This window comes from Arvicola amphibius, chromosome 4 (genome assembly GCF_903992535.2).
Source record: "Arvicola amphibius chromosome 4, mArvAmp1.2, whole genome shotgun sequence".
Classification (NCBI taxonomy): Eukaryota; Metazoa; Chordata; class Mammalia; order Rodentia; family Cricetidae; genus Arvicola; species Arvicola amphibius.
Window position 1 is genome coordinate 45,948,443 of NC_052050.1, and position 19,428 is coordinate 45,967,870.

The following is a 19,428-nucleotide window of genomic DNA, read 5'->3' on the forward strand; positions in this document are numbered from 1 at the left end:
CAGCATTGCAGCTTGTCTTCTGACCTGGAAGCAAACAGAAAAGAGGCCAGAGATCCCCTTGGTTGCCCACCTCCCATTAGGCACCCCTCCATCCCCCACCCCCCTGCTTTTTTGAGACAGGGTTTCTCTTTGTAATAGTTTTGGCTGTCTTGGAACTCACTCTGTAGACCAGGCTGGCCTTGAACTCACAGAGATCCGCCTGCCTCTGTATCCTGAGTGTTAGTATTAAAGGCATAGGCCACCACATCTGTTTTAGGCCCAACCCCTCCTTTTTTTTTTCTTCAAGACAGGGTTTCTCTGTAGCTTTGGGGCCTGTCCTGGAACTAGCTCTTGTTGACCAGGCTGGCCTTGAACTCACAGAGATCCACCTGCCAATGCCTCTCAAGTGCTGGGATTAAAGGCGTGTGCCACCACTGCCTGGCAAGATCCTGCATTCTTTTTTTTTTTTTTTTTTTTTGGTTTTTCGAGACAGGGTTTCCCTGTAGTTTCTAGAGCCTGTCCTGGAACTAGCTCTTGTAGACCAGGCTGGCCTTGAACTCAGAGATCCGCCTGCCTCTGCCTCCCGAGTGCTGGGATTAAAGGCGTGAGCCACCACCGCCCGGCAGATCCTGCATTCTTAAAGATGTGCACCACCACAGCAGCAGGGCCCCTATCTTCGACATGACCTTGTACTCCTGAAATTCTACTTCCCAACTGCTCGGATTGTGGGCACGTGCCACGATGCCTTTTGTGGTTTTAGTTATTTATTTACTAATTACTATTTTGTTTTTAAGAGTCTTTCTCTGTCTAGCCTTGGCTGTCCTGGAACTCACTCTGTAGACCAGGCTGGCCTTGAACTCAGAGATCCACCTGCCTCTGCCTCCAGAGTGCTGGGATTAAAGGTGTGTGCCACCACCACCAGGCTCGTGTGGTCTTATTTTTGAAAAAGGATTTATATTTATTTTTAGTTACATGTATATGTGTGTCTGTGTGTGGATGTGTGCATATGAGTATAAATACTTGCAGAGGTCAAAAGCACCGGACCCCCTTGGAACTGTGGTTAGTGGTGGTTTTGAGTTCCTTGCCACTAGGAATTGGAATTAGAATAGCTTGCCATGAGGTTAGGAATTGAGTTTGGGTTCCCTACAAGACCAGCATATGCTTAACTGCTGAGCCACTGCTCCAGTCCTCTTATTTATTTATGGGCAGTGCCTCACTAAGCAGCCCTGGCTGGTCCGGAACTTAGAGATCTGCCTGTGCCTGCTTCCTGAATGCTGGGATTAAAACTGTGCCACCATGTCAAGTTTAAATGCACAGTTTCATTTTATTTCTCTTTTTATTTACTTTGAAAGATTTATTTTTATGTGTGTGTGTAATTGAGTTTGGGTGCCATGTGATCGTGTGCCACTAGTGTGGGTGCTGGGACCTGAGCTGAGGTGCGCTGGAAAAGCAGTATGTGCTCTTACCTGATGAAACACCTCTTTATTTTTATTATTTTTGTTTTGTTTTCTGAGACAGAGTTTCTCCACACAGTTCTGGCTGTCCTGGAATGTGCTAGGCTGGCCTAGAACTCAGAGATTCACCTGACTCTGCCTTTTGAATGCTGAGACTAAAGTCGTCTACCACCACACCTGACTCAACATCATCATCATCATCATCATCATTATTATCATTATTATTATTATTTTGATTTTCTGAGACAGGGTTTCTCTATATAATAGTCCTGGCTGTCCTGGAACTTGCTCTGTAGACCATGCTGACCTCAAACTCACAGAGATCTGCCTGGCTCTGCCTCTCTGAGTGCTGGGATTAATGGTGTACACCACCACCACCCAGCATTATTTTGAGACAAGGTCTTTTGCAGTCCAGACTGCCATTTAAATCTTGACATGTTGTCTCAGTCTCCTGAGTGTTGAGATTATAGGTGTGTTGCTACCATGGTCAGCCATGCTAGATTTTAATGCAAGCACAGGTATTCTCAACCTAAGGTCATTAAGAGACAGTAAGAGATTTTTTTAAATTTTTATTTTATGTGTATGTGTTTTGCCTGTATTTATAGCTGTGTACCATTTGCATGCAGTTCCCACAGAGGCCAGAAGAGGGCAACAGATCCCTGAAACTGGAATTACAGATGGCTGTTAGCTGCCATAGGCGTGGCAATCAAACTCAGGATTCCCAGAAGAGCAGTACACAGCTTTAACCACTGAGCCATCTCTCCAGCCCCGAGAGACATACTTTATAACTTCAGGAAATAATTCTTTATTTTACAATGCATTAAAAAAAAGTCTCCATGTATATATAAAAAGGCCTGATATGTAAAACTCTAAACACATCCTTTGAGAGAACCTACTTTACAAAGTGTATAGGCTCTTATGAACAAAACATACAGTATGTGTTTGGATTGGAATAGAGTTGTCTGTAGGACTAAACTCTTTTCTTGAAATACCCAAACCCCCCTCCCCCCAAAAAAACCCTTACAGGTCACCTCTTTTCAGACTAAGTTGATAGACAGCAGAAGAATTAAATTCTGCCCACTTTTCATTCTACAAATGTTTGAATTCCAACTATCTTCCATCACCCAGCTTCCTAAAAAGTTGTTCTCAGGCATCTTCAGGGCTATTTACTTACTGATTGTAATGCCATGGCAACTAACAGTCACTTCTTGGACACGGTCAGGGTGGGCAAGTCCTCAAAAGCAGTGTGTATGGATTTAGTCTTCTTTTTCTTCCTTTCTCTGCCCTATCTGTCCTATAGCTAGCTCTGTAGACCAGGCTGACCTCGAACTCACAGAGATCTACTTGCCTCTGCCTCCCAAGTGCAAGAATTAAAGGCGTGCACCATCACTGGCCTGGCTTGGACTTGGTGTTCTTTTCCACTAACTCATCCGAACAGACTGGTCAGCAGTAATAACCTAATAAGGATCAGCCAGAAAATCAGACCGTTATCTGACACTAGGGGTCCCAACCACTACACATCCTTGATGGAAGGGGTGGCCGTTCTTCCCTTCTGTCTCAGTTTGAAACCATAAGCAGCAATGTCTACAACCTCAGCACTTGTGGGGGTGGGAGAAGGGCACATTTGGGGATGCAACCACAAGCCTCACACCCTACCAGTGAGCTATACCTCTAGCTTCTTGTTCAGTGGATTCTTGATTCTCTTCTTTGTACCCATTATCTTTAAACCTAGCACATGGAAGGCTGAGGTAGGAGCATGTTTGAGGCGAGACTGGCTTACTGAGATCCTGTCTTCAAATAAACAACCCGAGTAGTCTACTTCCAGGTTTGCTAATGAATGACTCAGAAAGGAGGCATATGTGTTATAAAGTCACGCCTTCAAGCCTGACTTTTATTAGTACCTGGACAGTGAGTCTACCATGAAGTCCAATGAAAGCCAGCGAATAAAATTAAACTGTAGGGCTGGAGAGATGGCTCAGAGGTTAAGAGCACTGGCTGTTCTTCCAGAGGGCTCAGGTAATTTCCCAGAATCCACATGGCAGCTCACACCTGTCTGTAACTCCAATTCCAGGGCTTCTGACAGCCTCAGACAGACATACATGCAAGTAAAACACCAATGAGCATTAAAACAAATAAACAAATAAACAAAATTAGAAAACTGGTAGGAAGTAAATAGAGTTGCCATCCCCAGGAAGAAACTGCCCAACAGTGAGACAGTCCCGTGTTTATTTCTTCATTCACAAATTACACACCACCAGTTTCAACGAAACATTTAAGAAAGCGGCATATTGTGACTGTAATCGTGTGTCTCTTGACGTAAAGGAGCCACACGGATTTCTTGCTGTATATTGTTCTTCAATTACAATACAAGACTAAGAGTTGAAGTTCCCACTGGAGTGGTACACAGCATTTCATTACTACCAGAAACCACAGGAATGTTCCAGAGAAACAGACTCTCATCCTTTGGTGAGATGAAATCAAGCCAAAACCCTAGGCTAGTATCAGCTGCCTGCAGATCAGCTGCGGCCCTTTAAAGCACTTAGCTTCCACAGACGCAGGTGTAAGTTTTTTCTGGGGTTGGGGAATTTTTATCCGAGGGCAGTTAGTTCCTGCAAGCAGCAGCCATCAGGACAGTGCCTCTTAACTATTATGTGCCCTAAGTGCTCCCTGCCATCAAGACACAGCTTAGGACAGCTGGGTAGGGCCTGTTCTTTCTGATGACAGCTCTAAACCAACATAGCCTCTTTGACTCATCTGCCAGAGTTCCCTTCCTGAGGACTAGAATGTGCACGCTACACGGAGGGCCCCACAGGGATTGACAAGTCCAGTAAACAGGATTTCATCTCCTGGAGCTCCTGGACCTCAGGGCTCTCAGGGCCACAGTGCACCAACAGGATCTTTTCCGCTTTCCATATGGTGCTCAGAGCTTCAGGCACTGCCAACCTGAATCAAGGGAGGAAAGCTGGTCAGGTCACTGACTCCTTTCTGGACAGAGGACAAAGATAAAGTTCATTCCATCCTCCAGGGTCTTAGGGAGGCAACAAAGATCAAAGTTCACCACGCCCTCCAGGATCTTACCATCTAAAAGGGTATAAAAGAAACTTTCACAAGCACATTGAAAAGCAGAGTTTGAGAAAAGTGTGTGTGTGTGTGTGTGACAGAGAGAGAGAGAGAGAGAGAGAGAGAGAGAGACAGAGAGAGAGACAGAGAGAGAGAGAGACAGAGAGGCTCCAGGATCCTGAGAAAAATGGGCACATTTTAAAACCTTAATCAACATTTATGAAAGCTTTATACAGAGGTGTTCATTTTAGGGTGCTCATGTCTCACCTGATGACTTCATGTCGTTCCTTCTCTCTGAGCACACATGCTGTTTCCATGTCGGTATCAGGCCTGAGCTTCAGACCCTTTCATTTAGCAATGTACACTACTGAATTTAATCAAGCCTGGAGGTAGGCTAGCCACACAGAAATACTACAACTGGGGACATACTTCATTTCAGGGGATCTTGGGCAAAATTGGGTGAAGGACCAACCAGCTAGATCATCAACCCTGTTCTTGTCTTTTTTGTGTGTATGGTTTTCTGTGTGTGTGAACACGCGTATGTGTGCAGTGTCAAGAATGGCACCCAGGGCTTTGTGTATGCTAGGCAAGTGTGCTACCAACTGAGACATTCCCTTGGCTTCCTTTTTTAACCTCTAAAGCAGGGCTTCTCAACCCCGAGGTAACTGTCTTGGGTGCTGCACCGTGGGTGCTGCACCGTGGAGGCTGCCGTGCAGGTCAGCCTCTACCCACCGGATGCTGGCAGTGCCCTCCCTTCAGTTCTCAAGGGTCACAGCTGTCTCCAGACACTGGCCAGGGCATCCGCAGGCAGAGCTCCTTTGGCTTCAAAACAACTGCTTTAAAAGGAAGAGGATGCAAAGCAGGGGAAAGGCAGAGCCCTGGAGCTGAGAGTGCTGGGAAGGAGCAGCCAAGGGAGGTGTGAGTGAGCCCGGAGGAATGCTGGAGGGCGGGTGGGGCTGCCTGGAAGCCCTCCCTGGGAAACTCAGTTCAGACCTGAGAGCTTTCTCTATAGCTCTCAGGAGGAAATTCAAAGCTTAAAGTCTGTCAGTGAAGCAGAGGGCAAAGATTTGTCCTAAAGAGGAAATAGAGGGTTTCAACATGCTTAAAAGCACTGCAGCAGAAGTCATCCACAGAAGTGCCTAGTAAAACAGAACAGTACGTGCCCTGGCCAAGGGCTAGGAAGAGGAAAGACTTACCCGTTGAACAGGACTTGGGCCAGTTTGAAGAGTTCATGGCCGATTTCAACACTGGATGGCCCATGGCGAGCTTCAACCACGTGGACACTCTTCTGTATGTGGGCAGCAGACTTCTGCCAGTCTCCTGGGAGAACAGTCTCATTCTAGAAAGAACCGCCATCCACCCAAAGCTCTCAGGGTGAGGGAAGCAGAAAGGAAGGGAGAGCCAAATGGACAAGGCAAGGGCCACAGCTGAACACCAGGCAGGGAAGGACCGCAACATACCTAAGGCAGCATGCGCCTGCGCCAGGCCATCTTCAATCTCCCCCACCACGGTGTGCTCTGCAGACAAGAAGCTCTTGGCAGCCTCCCGGCACCCCAACAACTGCTGGACAGCTTGCTCTACTGAGTCAAAGGAAAAGCATCTCACAACAGACATAGACCCAGACACGAGCGCCCGGGTTGCAATTCTCTACTGGCTGGGCCAGTATGGAAATAACCCCTATTTCCCTCAGTCAACAATCCAACATTCCAGGAAAGCTGTGGTCTCTTATGTTTTCTTTTTCAGTAGAAAAAGATGCTAGATAAGCCACCCCCCCACACATTTACCGGTGCTCCTAACACCTGTTTTCCAGTATAACCAACTCCACGGCCCACCTGTAGTGATTACTTCCCTTGACTCTAGGCTAAAGGTCAACTTCACATGTAGGTTAAAACAGGTGAAACTGAGTCTTACCATGTCAGAGTCTAATAGCAAGTTTCACAAATCCCTTTCTTTCCTTGCTCCTTCTCTCAGTGCTGGGGCTAACTATGTAAGCTCTGCCCCTGAGCCATAGCATCAGCCCAGAGCAAGATCCACTGCTGCTGAGGGCAGAACAATCTTCCCAAGCGGTCAGTCATCAGGCTCAGAGTTAAGATAAATGACATGGGACTTCTGGAGACACACAAAGCTCGTGGAAGTCGGAAAGTCTTTCTGGTGCTCGAGCCACTAGAACTATCTGACTCTGAAGACACAGCTTAAACCACCCAGTACTCTTTCAAGGACACCAGACAGCTGTAGGGTTTGGTCTCACTGGCCTATATAGCCACCTTGTGGCTGGTCCCGGGATGATGAAATTCCAGTCCTCAATCCTTTACTGAGGATTATGAGAGCAAGTGATAGCAGAATAAACCAGAGGGGCGGGGCTGGAGAGCCAGCAGGAGCCAGTCTCACCTAGTTTCCCATTTCTGAGAAGCTTCTGGGCCGCGCACACCTGCTGCTGAAGGTCCTGCAGGCGGGAGGCCAGGTGGGCCCTGCTGACGGATTCTCTGCAAGATTCGTTGCTGCAGCTCAGCACAGCGTTTCCCTGTGGAAGCCCAGTTCTATCGTTATTCCTAAATCAGGACAGTTATCAGCACTGCATGTCGCATGGACTCGGCTACAGGGCCTCTGACCTGATGGGGAAAAGAGACTCCTGCAAACAAGGCCTGAGTGAATTTGGTCCAGCAGCAATTCTAGTGAAAGCAGTAGCCGATCCCACTCCGAGATTTAATTTTTGGACAGAAACGATCCACCTCGGCAGCCCCTCTTCTCTTTTTGGGAACAGGCCTTTAGATGATGGACATATGTGTATTGGGTGTTTAAAAAAGCCATAAGAAAACCAATATAGAAGGCTGGACGTGGTGACACATTGCTGTAATAGTGGCACTTGGGACTAGAGGTAGAAGATGACATGTTTGAGGCCAGCCAGGACTATGTCATGAGTTCTAGACCACCCTTGCAAGGGAAAGGAGGAGAGGGAGAAGCAGCAGAAGAGAAGAGAGATATGGCTCAAAGGATAGAAACATTTATTGGAAGGGCTGGAAAGATGGCTCAGCAGCTAAGGGCACTGGCTGTTCTTCCAGAGGAGCTAAGTTCAATTCTCAACATCTCATGGTAGCTAACAAATGTCTGTAACTCTATTTCCAGGGGATCTGACACCTTCACAGAGACATACATGCAGGTAAAACACCAATGCACATAAAATAAAAATAAATAACTTTTAGAAAGAATCTATTTGATTCAAGTCCTCGATCATTTACTGAGGAAGAAAGTCAGGTGCAGTTCTGCGGGCCTGTAAAAATCTCAGTACTTGGGAAGTTGGAGCAGGTGGATCTCAAATTTGAGGTCTTCCTGGGCTTTGAAATGAATTCTAGGCTAGTAGGGTGTGGTGGTTTGAAAGAAAATGGCCCCCAAAGGAAGTGGTTAGGAGCTATGACTTCGTTGGAGGAAGTGTGTCCCCAGGGGGCAGGCTTTGAAGTCTCTTTTCTCAAACTTTACTCAGTGTGACAGTCAATTTCCTGTTGCCTTTGAGTCAAGACGTGGGGCTCTCAGCTCCAGCACAACATCTGCCTGCACGCCACCATGCTCCCCACCACGATGACCTCTGAAACTAAGCAAGTTATCCCAATTAAATGTTTTCTTTCTAAGAGCTGCCAAGGTCATGGTGTCTCTTCACATCAATAGTAACCCTAAGACATTGGGGTACACAATGAAACCCTGTCTCAAAAAAGCAAGAGTGAGGGGGAGAGCTAATCCAAAGGGTGCTAGGGCCCAGCATGGTGGTGCACAGCTTTAATCCCAGCACTTGGAAGGCAGATGGATCTCTATGAATTCTAGGCCAGCCAAGGCTACACAGTGAGATTCTGCCTAAAAAACAAAAGAAAAAGCGTGGGCTGGAGAGATGGCTCAGAGGTTGAGAGCACTGGCTGCTCTTCCAGAGGTCCTGAGTTCAATTCCCAGCAACAACATGGTGGCTCACAACTGTCTATGATGAGACCTGGTGCCCAGTTCTGGTGTGTATGGCCCTAGCACCCTTTGTATGCAGGCTGAATGCTGTATACATAATAAATAAATCTTTTTTAAAAAGTGCTAGGTAAGGCTTCATATTTACCCTTGGGTTTACAATTGTAGCTTCTCAATACAACTAATCCCACTTACAGTATTCCTAACAAGAAGGCCATCCTCTGGAAGTGGAGAAAATTTTTATCTGGGCATGAATGTTGAAGACTCCAATGTCTATGCCATTATCTGGCACTAGCAACCCAATTTCTTTAATGATCTGCCCTATTCTCCCAAGGTCAATACCGTTGGCTGAGGGGTTCAGATGTGGTTCCTTCCTCTGGGTCAAACGGCTGAAGGAAAACTATCTGGGTCTGATTTTTCCCACAGTTTCTGCATTGATAACACACAGTAAGACTTCCGCTCAGACTGGGACATGTTTTCATCTATTGGGCTGTGTGGACAAGGAGGCTGAGGTGGTGGCAACCATCCTGTCACCATGAGAGAGGAGTACGTCTAAGGAGGCTAAGCGGAGGGAGCAGGGTTAGGAAGACAGAAAATCTGGGTGTTGGCGATGTTACCTGAGCCCCTAGATTAAGCTGTACCCGAAACAGTTCTCTGGAATGTTATTTTATTAGATGGGGTCTCATTTGAGATTGGCCTCAGACTTGAGATCCTTCTGCCTCAGTCTTCTGGGTGCTGGGATTACAGGCATAAGCCAAGCACCAGGTCTGACACAGAACTTTTAATGATTTATTTGAGCAAGTAAATTTGTAGTTTTTTTTCTCCCACAGGGTCAAAGTTAAGACTTTGTGTCATTTGTAAGGAAAGCATTACTAAATCCAGCCTGACCCTGTGTGTTCACCGGGTCGGGCAGCATGTTTGGATGGCTTTCTAAAATGAAGTGCTACCAGTGCTCTCCATAACCCCCAGTGGTTTGCCCTCGGGACTCCTTTGGGCTGGAGCGCTGATCTCTGGGAACAGCAGAGGTTTACCTGCATGAGTGCGCTGCATGCATTGCAGCAGAAGGCTTCCCACCTGGGCTCTGCAGCTGCTCTGAGTGTCTCAGTGTGACAGGCTGGACAGCTACAGTCAAAGAAGTACTGTGAACTCAGCTTCCGCCGCCTCTCAGCAACACCCATGCGGCTCTCATGCGGCCCTGGAGAGAGATCACCCACCGTTACTATTCACATCCAGAGAGTCAGAGCCTACTCAACAGAGGGCTGGGATATTCATCATGTGACGGGAGTGAGGGAGCTGGGCTGGGGCTCTGGTTCAGAAGAACACATGGGTGAGTGGAGGTACCAGCCCAGGGCCTGCTCACTCCTGTCCACCTACCTATCCTTTTCAGGTGGGGCAGGGCAGGGCAGTGGAAAGGAAGGCTGGCTCACCATAGCAGTGCACAATCTCTTGTCCCTTTCTGATGTGCTGTGCTGCCCGGATGGTGGCGACAGTGCCGGTGAAGGACACACTCGTGTTGGGGCTGCAGGAGTGGTTCAGGAGGCTGACGACAGGGAAGACGCCTGTGGCAAGGCGGACCTGCCTGCTGTTGGTAACGATGCTCTCTTCAGACCCTGAAAACGCACGAACAGAAGGAAATATGCATCAGGACATTTGTCCAGTCCTTACATCTATTCCCAGAAGATGAACTGAGCAGCTGGGCCTGAAGCCCATCTGAGTCATGGCTCTGCTGCCGGATCCAATATAAATCGGATGGAACATGACTCATAGCAAACTCTGGTCCCCAGGAAGCAAAATGAATGAGTACACGAAAAGTCCACTGGAGTCTAACCGTTATGCCTGTATGCCACTCAGAAAACCCAATATTGGAATTAATTAAAAAGAATCAAAAAGGGATTATCAGTAAGGCACTTTCTAGAGTTTCATAATGTTCAAAGGACGCAGAATCATAGTATCCCTGAGATTATCTCCCCACAATTTCTAAAGTCCGGTTGCTCTTGTTTAACCGGCTTTGGTTGGTTATTGGAGTAACTGTCCTAGTTAGTGTAGCATACTTTATATTCTTACTCCGCCTTCTCCACCCTGACCTTTGTCTAATCTTTTTGGCGACTGCTCTGCAGTCTCACGTAAGCAAACCGTCTGTACTTGTTTTACTGAAGGCAGTCTTACGTCCCAGACAAGCTCTTTGCGGTACACTCAACCAGTTCACAACACTGCAAAGATGAAAGGAAGAGAAAGGGCCTCTCGGCAGTGATGCTGGTCTGCATGAACTGCCATTCATGCACACGTGAGTTTTTCATATCCCTGCGTACAGCTATGCTCACGTTGGGTTTCTGTTGCTATGACAAAATCACTTTTAAAAAAGCAAAGGAAAGGTAAACTGACTGACGCACGCTTGTAATCCTAGCATTTGAGCAGCTAGGACGGGAGGATCAGCCTGGGCCATATAACTGATCCTGGCTCAAACAAAACAAAATCAAAACCAAAACCCAACCAAAACAAGCAACAAAAGAGGTACTGGGTAGGTTTCCTTCCACTATTCCCTACCGCCCACAAGTTAATGGTGGTCAAGGCTTTAGCAAAAGGCCCCGTGGGCAACATGCAAGATCAGAACTCTGACAACCTACATGCTCTTCAAACAAAATGCCAATTGACTTAATGATGCAGTTTCTCACGCCAGAGAAGTTCAGAAGCAGAGAACTAAGATGTGGGACTATATGGCAGGGTTTTCTGATAATGGCAAGAAAGACAGGGATGGAGTAGAGGAGGCAGGAAACTCCTATGAGTAACACAACAGTCCTAGGGCAAACAAACCCCATTCCCACTCAAATCTCATCACACATGGAGCATTTCACTTAACCAGAGGCTTCTAGAGGGACTGCACACCTACAACGGTTTTCGTAATAGCCAAACATATGCCAGGAATAGGTATGATACATGTAATGTTGGCTACCTAAAAAGGCTTAAATTAAGATCATAGCCTCAGTTTAAACAGGAGGAAAATCATCTTTCCAACAAACTGGTTGAAATGTGAAAAACACTGATACTTAAAGGGAAGCAGTTGCCTAAAAACCTGGGAAATCATCAGATTACTGGTGTCACTGTACATGTGCCAGGAATCTCAACTAGTCGTTTATCAGAGAAGTAACTAGTCTGGATACAAATGTAATGAGCAAAGAAAACACCATGAACCATCATGTGAGCATGTTTTACAAGGGGAAAATTAAATATAAGAATTATGTTGTTTCTCTGCAGACAATTCTATTATCCGTTGCTATGGGGGACAAGCATAGGACATGTAAATACAATTCACAGGGAATCCAAATGACTCAATTTTAGTCAACAGTTCTACAAACTGCATTTAAAATCTTTCATCAGAGCTTTTCCTAAGTGTTTAGCTGATTTGCGCCCCTCTCCTGGCTCCCGAAGCCTACCTTCTGGAATATGTGCTAATGAGCAGCGAAGATGCTAGAAGGCAGGCAGCAGGAAGAAGCAGAACAGGGCTCGAACAATTTGTCGTCTGAATAATCAGCGTCTGCATAATTAAAAGTTGACTTGCATTCTCAACTACAGATAACTGGCAGTCTGTATTAGAACAGTTGCTAAAATTTCCTTCGAAAAAAATGATTGCAACACAGTGAGTAATGTCAGCATCGTGAGTTATTTATAGGGTATCCTCCCGCAGAAGCAGGCTCAGGAACTGAGTGGGGTACCGGTGTCAGAGTTGAATGTCTCTCTAATTATTTCTAAAAAATTGAGTATTGATTTTTAAAAATTACTCAATATTTTGCATTAGTCATCTATTAGTGGAGATAATAGGGAGCGATGGTATGTACGCACGTTATCAACCAAATTTAATGGGTGACATTTTGGATATAAAAATAAGTGTGAGTGATTCTTTAGCAAAAGTGTATCTTGTTTTTAAAAGTGTCTCTGGTACATTTCAAATGGGATTTAAGTAAAAGAAAAACAACAGCAAGACTCATTTGTACTTCTAGGACATAGCTACCCTGATAAATAGTCTGCAAATGAGAAGTGTGTGGAGGTGATCAGGTCAAACCGAAGTAAACCAAAGGGCAATTAGCTGATTCAAGACCACACAAATCCTCATCAAGGGTTGTGGAAACATGAATCCAGATGCAACACAGATGTGCCCTTCTCATGAGGACAGATACACACACCCCCTATACCAAGAATATCATCAGTGGCCAGACCTATCCCTTGAGATGGGAGAGAGGTTTTTGAGGAACTTTGATTAAAAAGAATTTATGCGAAGATAATAACATACATTTTTATAGGTTTTTGTCAAAGTCTATCCTAGTTAACACTTTAATCCTTCTTCTGTGCCACTAATGAAACAGCTGCTAATGAAATTCAATGAGAACACTAAACTGGGAGGTGTTGGAACCCCAAAGAAACAATAAGAAGGGATATAACGAGATTAGAACTATGAACAGACTGAAACAGAATTAGACAGTAGGAAAATAAGAGCGAGCATTGCTGGTGGCTGGTAACTGGTACGACTCACCTGGAAGCAAATTTACAGTATGTATCGAGTGCCTTAAAAATGCTCCTATGGAAATATCCTTAGCACTTAGATCGTTTCTATTATAAAAAAACTAATTAAAACTACAAAAAGAATACATGGTAGTTATGTAAAAATTAGAAACTGAAAATTACAGAGACAAGGACTGGCATCCAAAACCCAATTAGGCAGGTCCAATGTTTTGATGTATTGTCTTTTCTAGTTCTATGTATGGAATTATTATTATTATTATAATTTGGACAAAATCCTGCTAGATAGCCCAAGCTAGCCTTGAGCTCACCATTCTCCTGCTTCAGGCTCATGAGTGCAGAGATTGTAGGCATGAGGCATCACACCTGCTGTATGGAATTTTTAACATAATTTGTGACAATGGCATATGATGATTTGTAAGTTACTTCTTTTTTTTAAAAAATATTTATTTATTTATTATGTAAACAACATTCTGTCTGCATGTATGCCTGCAGGCCAGAAGAGGGCACCAGATCTCATTACAGATGGTTTGAGCCACCATGTGGTTGCTGGGAATTGAACTCAGGACCTTTGGAAGAGCAGTCAATGCTCTTAACCTCTGAGCCATCTCTCCAGCCCCCTGTAAGTTACTTCTTTTCACATAATATACCATGGCTATTTAAAAAAATGCCCTGCTCTAAAATGCATTAAAAATGTAATTAAAAAAGCAAACCTGTAAATGGAGACACTGCTTGTTCGTTTCTCAGCCACCCAGACCCGAAAATATATTAATTACAACATTGTTTGGCCAATAGCTTAGGCATATTCTACCTAGCTCTTATATCTTAAATTAACCAATTTCTATTAATTTATGTATCACCACAAGGCTGTGGCCTACTGGTAAGGTTCCGGTGTCTCTCTCCTTCAGCAGCTACATGGCGTCTCCCTGTCTCCACTTTCTTTCTGTATCTCTGTTCGGATTTCTTGCTGGCTTTACTCTGCTAAGCCATTGGCTAAAACACTTTTATTCATCAACCAATGAAAGCAACACATATACAGAAGTACATCCCATATCACAAACCAACTATCTTAGGGCTTCTATTGTTGAGATAAAATACCATGATCAAAAATTACCTGGGGGAAGTCAGGGCAGAAACTCAAGGCAGGAAACTGGAGTCAGGAACTGAAGTGGGAGCCATAAAGGAATGCTGCTTCCTGGTTTACTCAGTCTGTTTATATATATACTGCAGATCACCTGCCCAAGAGTGGACCACCCACAGTGGTTTGTGTCCTCCTACATCAATCACTAATCAGACTTGCCTATAGGCCAATCTTCTGGAGGCATTTTCTCAATTAAGATTCCTTCTTCCAAGATATATCTTGGTTTGCACCAAGTTAACAAAAACTAATCAGGACATCAACAAAATGACTGCCAATCTTACAGGCAAGATGGCATCTCAATTTTACTTCTATAGAGTGGTATAGACTGGCTGTGTTTTTATCATGATAATGTGCTTTCTCATGTGCATTTATAAAGGTTTCATCAAGAGGCTGTGGGTGTAGCTCAGTTGCTAGGCAAACACAAGGCCCCATGTTTGACCTCTGACAGTGTATACACCCAGAACAAAACAAAAATATACAGAACGCATGACATACACAAGTTAAATTCTGCTAGGCATGGTAGTGCATCCCAGCACTTGGGAAGTGCAGGCAGGAGGGTCATGAGCTCAAGGCCTCCCTTAGCTATGCAAATGAGTTTCAGGCCAGCCTGGGCTATGAGGGACTCTGCCTCAAAAACTTATTTCCAGTTAAATATTATTATTTTATTTTATGTCTAGAGATGTTTTGCTTGCATGCATGCATGCAATACCCTTGAGAATAGAAGGTGTCAGATCCCCTGGGAATGAAGTTACAGATGGTTGTGAGCTGTAACTTACATGTGGTTGATGGGAATTGAATCCAGGTCCTCTGAAAGAGCAGCCAGTGTCCCTAACCACTGAGCCATCTCTACAGCTCTCTTAAGTTAAATATTAAAAAAGAAGAAGCAGCTTCTAGGGCCTCAGGAGATGGCTGAGTTGGGGAAATATTTGCTACACAAGCATGAGGACCTGAGCCCCCAGTAACAAACTGGACATACATTTAATTTTTTCTTATTGCACTTATTTGTTTCACTATCTATGTGTGAGTGTGATGGCACGGGTGTGGAGGTCAAAGAACAACTTTGGGGAGTTGGTTCTTCCTTCTATCATGGGGAACCTTGGGATCAAGCTGACGTTGCCAGGCTTGGCAGGAGCCTGCTCCTTTACCACATGAGCCATCTCACTGGCCATGAACAGATGCGCATTCTTATTTCACAGGATGCGATCATACTCTGAATACTACACTTTTTTCCACTTAGAAATAAATGTACATCTTTCCCTGTAGACTATCTTCTTTTTTGTTTTTTCTTGGCAGACATCATGCTCATTGGATTCCTCTTCCTGGGTCTGCATCAATCATGCAGCCGTCAGCTTGGTTCCTGGGGGCTGTGATAAGCGGGGCCCCAGTGAGTCTGCTTTCTGATTTCTAACTGTGGGAGTGGCCCTCCAATGTGCTGTCACTGAAGAGAGCAGAGCCTATGGTATTTTCTTAGCAATTCATCACAGACTCTGCTAAACATGTTTACTGGTTTCTACACAGAGCATATCACAGAAGACAAAAGGCTTAATGAAGGGAAGATATGATGGGGGAAGGAGATCCACGCTTTGGCTCTCTCTGGGTATCCACTACCAGGGGAAGGAGATCCATGCTTCGGCTCTCTCTGGGTATCCACTAACAGGGGAAGGAGATCCACACTTCGGCTCTCTCTGGGTATCCACTACCAGTAGACGCCACGTGTTCAGCTATCCAGAAGCTCTTCAATTTTGTTAAATTATTTTTCTTTGAGACAGGGTCTTACTGGATAGCCTTGGATACTTTGTAATTCACTATGTAGACCAGGCTGGCCTAAAACTCACAGAGATCCACTTGTCTCTGTCTCAAAGGCTGGGATTAAAGGCAAGAACTACCATGCCTTGTTTATTTTTTTGAGACAAGGTCTTGTTATATATCCTACACTGGCTTTGAGTTTGTAATCCTTCTGCTTCATTCTCCCAAATATTGGGATCATCAGTGTGCTGCCAGCATGTCCATCATTGAAGATGTGTATACTTTTGGTGTGTGGATTGACTTGTATGGATATGGAGTACGTGTGAACAGGCGTGCATGTGGAGTCTGAAGGCTGATGTTGGGTCCTTTCACTGAATGTTCTCAAATTTCTCTTTATTATTATCATATATGAGAGTACGAGTGCACATGTGCCATGGTACACACATGTGGGAATCAGTCCTGTCCGTCCACCTCACATAAGCACGAGGTATAAGACCAGGTAGTCAGGCAAGTACTTTTACCCCCCCGGGGCCATCTTGCCAGTCCGGGCTTATTTTTTCAGACAGATTTTTGTCTAGATGTAGGGTTCACTGACGAGGGGTAGGCTCACTAGTCAGTGAGCTCCAGACATCCGCCTGCTTCTCCACCCCTGGGAGTACAGGCACACATCACCAATGCCTGGCTTTACATGAGTGCTGGGGATCTGAACTCAGGTCTTCATGCTTGCGCAGTAAGCATCTTACCAACTGAGCCATCTGTCTAGTTCCTAGAGGCTCCTCATTTTAAAAACATAATTAAACAATTTTTTTGGAGGCAAGGTCTCATGTATCTAAGGCTGACTTCAAACTCATTTATATAGCCAAGGAAGATGGAACTTTCTCCTGTCTCTACCTCACAAGTGCTGGTATGCACCACCAAGCCCAGCATATTTAACTTTTGACTTCCACAAGCTCCATATATATTTGTTTTGCTTTGCTTGAGACAGGGTCTCACAGTGTAGTCCTCACTGGTCCGGTATTTGCTGGCTATTGTTTCTTTTCGACAGGTCCTGCCATATAGCCCTGACTGACCTGGGATTTGCTGCGACAGACCAAGCTGGCCTCAAACGTGTGGTTATTCTCCTGCTTCCTGCCTCCTGAGTGCTAGGATTACAGGTGTGAGCCATCACACCCAAGCATTCTAACTCCAGTCTGCTTTTGCCCCCAGCTTTGAATTTGTGCTCCTCCTTCAGCCTTCCCAGTACTGACTATAGAGATGTACAACTGTTCTGTATTGCTTTTAATTTATTTTTTAAAGATCCATTCCCTTTAAGAAACGCTATTATTGTGTGTATTGGTACACATATGGAGTTGTGGAGGTGGTTTTCTCCTTTGTTCCACCATGTGGATTCTAGGACTCAAACTCAGTCATCAGGCTTGTGTGGCAAGTGCTTCTATTGGTTGAGCCATCTCGATGGCTCCTCCATTTTGTTCTTTTTTTATTGATTTTTATTGAGCTCTACATTTTTCCTTGCTCCCCTTCCTGCCTCTCCCCTCCCCCTTCAACCCTCCCTCAAGGTCCCCATGCTCCCAATTTACTCAGGAGATCTTGTCTTTTTCTACTTTCTACTTTCCATGTAGGTTAGCTCTATGTAAGGCTCTCTTAGTGTCCTCATTGTTGTCTAAATTCTCTGGGATTATGGTTTGTAGGCTGGCTTTCTTTGCTTTATGTTTAAAATCTACCTATGAGTGAGTACATGTGATAATTGTCTTTCTGGGTCTGGATTACCTCACGCAAAATAATGTTTTCTAGCTCCATCCATTTTCCTGCAAAATTTAAGATGTTATTTTTTTCTGCTGTATAGTACTCCATTGTGTAAATGTACCACATTTTCCTTATCCATTCTTCAGTTGAGGGGCATTTAGGTTGTTTCCAGGTTCTGGCTATGACAAACAAAGCTGCTATGAACATAGTTGAACACATGTCCTTGTGGCACAATTGAGCATCCTTTGGATATATACCCCAAAGTGGTATTACTGGGTTTTGAGGTAGGTTGTTTCCTAATTTTCTGAGAAATCATCACACTGACATCCAAAGGGGCTGTACCAGCTAGCACTCCCACCAGCAATTCAGAAGTGTTCCCTTTCCCCCACAGCCTCTCCAGCATAAGTTGTCATCAGTGTTTTTGATCTTTCCATTTTGTTCTTAATTATTTACTGTGGTTTTTTTGTTTTTGTTTTGTTTTGTTTTGATTTCTGAGATAGGGTTTCTCTGTAGCTTTGGTGCCTGTCCTGGAACTAGCTCTTGTAGACCAGGCTGGCCTTGAACTCACAGAGATCCACCTGCCTCTGCCTCCCGAGGGCTGGGATTAAAGGCGTGCACCACTACCGCCCAGCAAGAGTAATACTAAGAAGAGCCTCTGAGACATCTCTCCAACCCGCTCCTTTTTCTTTTGAAGAATTATGGTTAAATATGTTTCACGAAAGTTTTGAAAAATTTCAAAATAAAAAGTACTAGGGCCTTGGTTGTAACCCAGTGTTGAAGTACTTGCCCACATGTGCAAGACCCTCGGTTCAATCACTAGCACTGAAAAAATAGTAATTTTAAAAAAGGGGGTTTTAAGAACTCACATGACCCAGAGGGTATAGCTTTGAGATTTGTTTTATGTGTATGGGTATTTTGCCTACACATACGTGAATGGAGGTCAGAGGACAACTTCTGTGTCAGTCTTCATTGACCTGAAACAGGTTCTCCTGTTCAGTGCATGTATGTCTGTGCAGTGTGTGCATGCAGTATCCACAGAGGTCAGAAGAGGACGTGGATCACCTGGGACAGGAGTTACAGATAGCTGCGAGCCACCATGGGGATGGCTAGGAATCGAACTTGGGACCACTGAGCTAGCTCTCCAGACCCTTACAGAACTATTTTGATAGTCTGATTATTTTTTAAATATTTCTTTTTTAAAAAATATTTATTTATTTATTTATTTATTATGTATACAATAATCTGCCTGTGTGCATGTCTGCAGGCCAGAAGAGGGCACCAGACCTCTTTACAGATGGCTGTGAGCCACCATGTGGTTGCCGGCAATTGAACTCAGGACCTTTGGAAGAGCAGGCAATGCTCTTAACCACTGAGCCATCTCTCCAGCCCGATAATCTGATTCTTTAGAATTACTGTTTTTTTTTTTAAAGTGTTTTTCTACTTCTAGAACAATTAAGGCAATTTGTATTTTCTAAAAGTTGTGTCTATGTAACATTCTTAAATTTAGCATCCTAAAATTACATAATTTTTAAAAATATAAAGCAGGGTCTTGTTATGTTGTCCAGGCTGGCCTGGAGCTCCTAGGCTCAAATGATCCTGTCAAACCTCCCAAGTACCTGAACTATGGGTGTAGACAAGTGTGCTAGTGTTAATTTGTTACAAGCCTGCCTCAGCTTCCTGAGTGCTCAGGTTACAGGTATGTGTCACGATGCCTGGCTGAAGGTGTTAATCTTTCTGTGGAAGTTTTCCTCCCCAGACAGACAGATGACAGACAGACAGGTGTCCTCTCTCTCCCACCCTCACACTAGAGACTGAATTCAGGGCCTCACATGTGCTGGGTTAGTCTTACCACTG

General features: G+C 44.7%; 1 protein-coding gene across 6 annotated transcripts in view; it reads right to left on the bottom strand.

Moving 5' to 3' along the window:
* Window positions 1–3,293: 3,293 nt before the first annotated feature.
* Smyd4 (SET and MYND domain containing 4) overlaps window positions 3,294–19,428 on the bottom strand; it is a 56,369-nt gene continuing 40,234 nt past the window's right edge. For 3 of the 6 annotated variants that reach the window (XM_038328770.1, XM_038328767.1, XM_038328773.1), the window contains 6 exons: window positions 9,860–10,042; window positions 9,464–9,627; window positions 6,882–7,014; window positions 5,954–6,073; window positions 5,690–5,813; window positions 3,294–4,376 (listed from right to left, as the gene is read on the bottom strand). In XM_038328770.1, the coding sequence (XP_038184698.1) occupies window positions 4,226–4,376; window positions 5,690–5,813; window positions 5,954–6,073; window positions 6,882–7,014; window positions 9,464–9,627; window positions 9,860–10,042 (875 nt within the window). In that variant the 3' untranslated portion in view covers window positions 3,294–4,225. Of the gene's footprint in view, window positions 4,377–5,689; window positions 5,833–5,953; window positions 6,074–6,881; window positions 7,015–9,463; window positions 9,628–9,859; window positions 10,043–19,428 lie in introns of those variants that run through there. The other 3 variants (XM_038328771.2, XM_038328768.2, XM_038328772.1) reach the window with 2 other exon arrangements.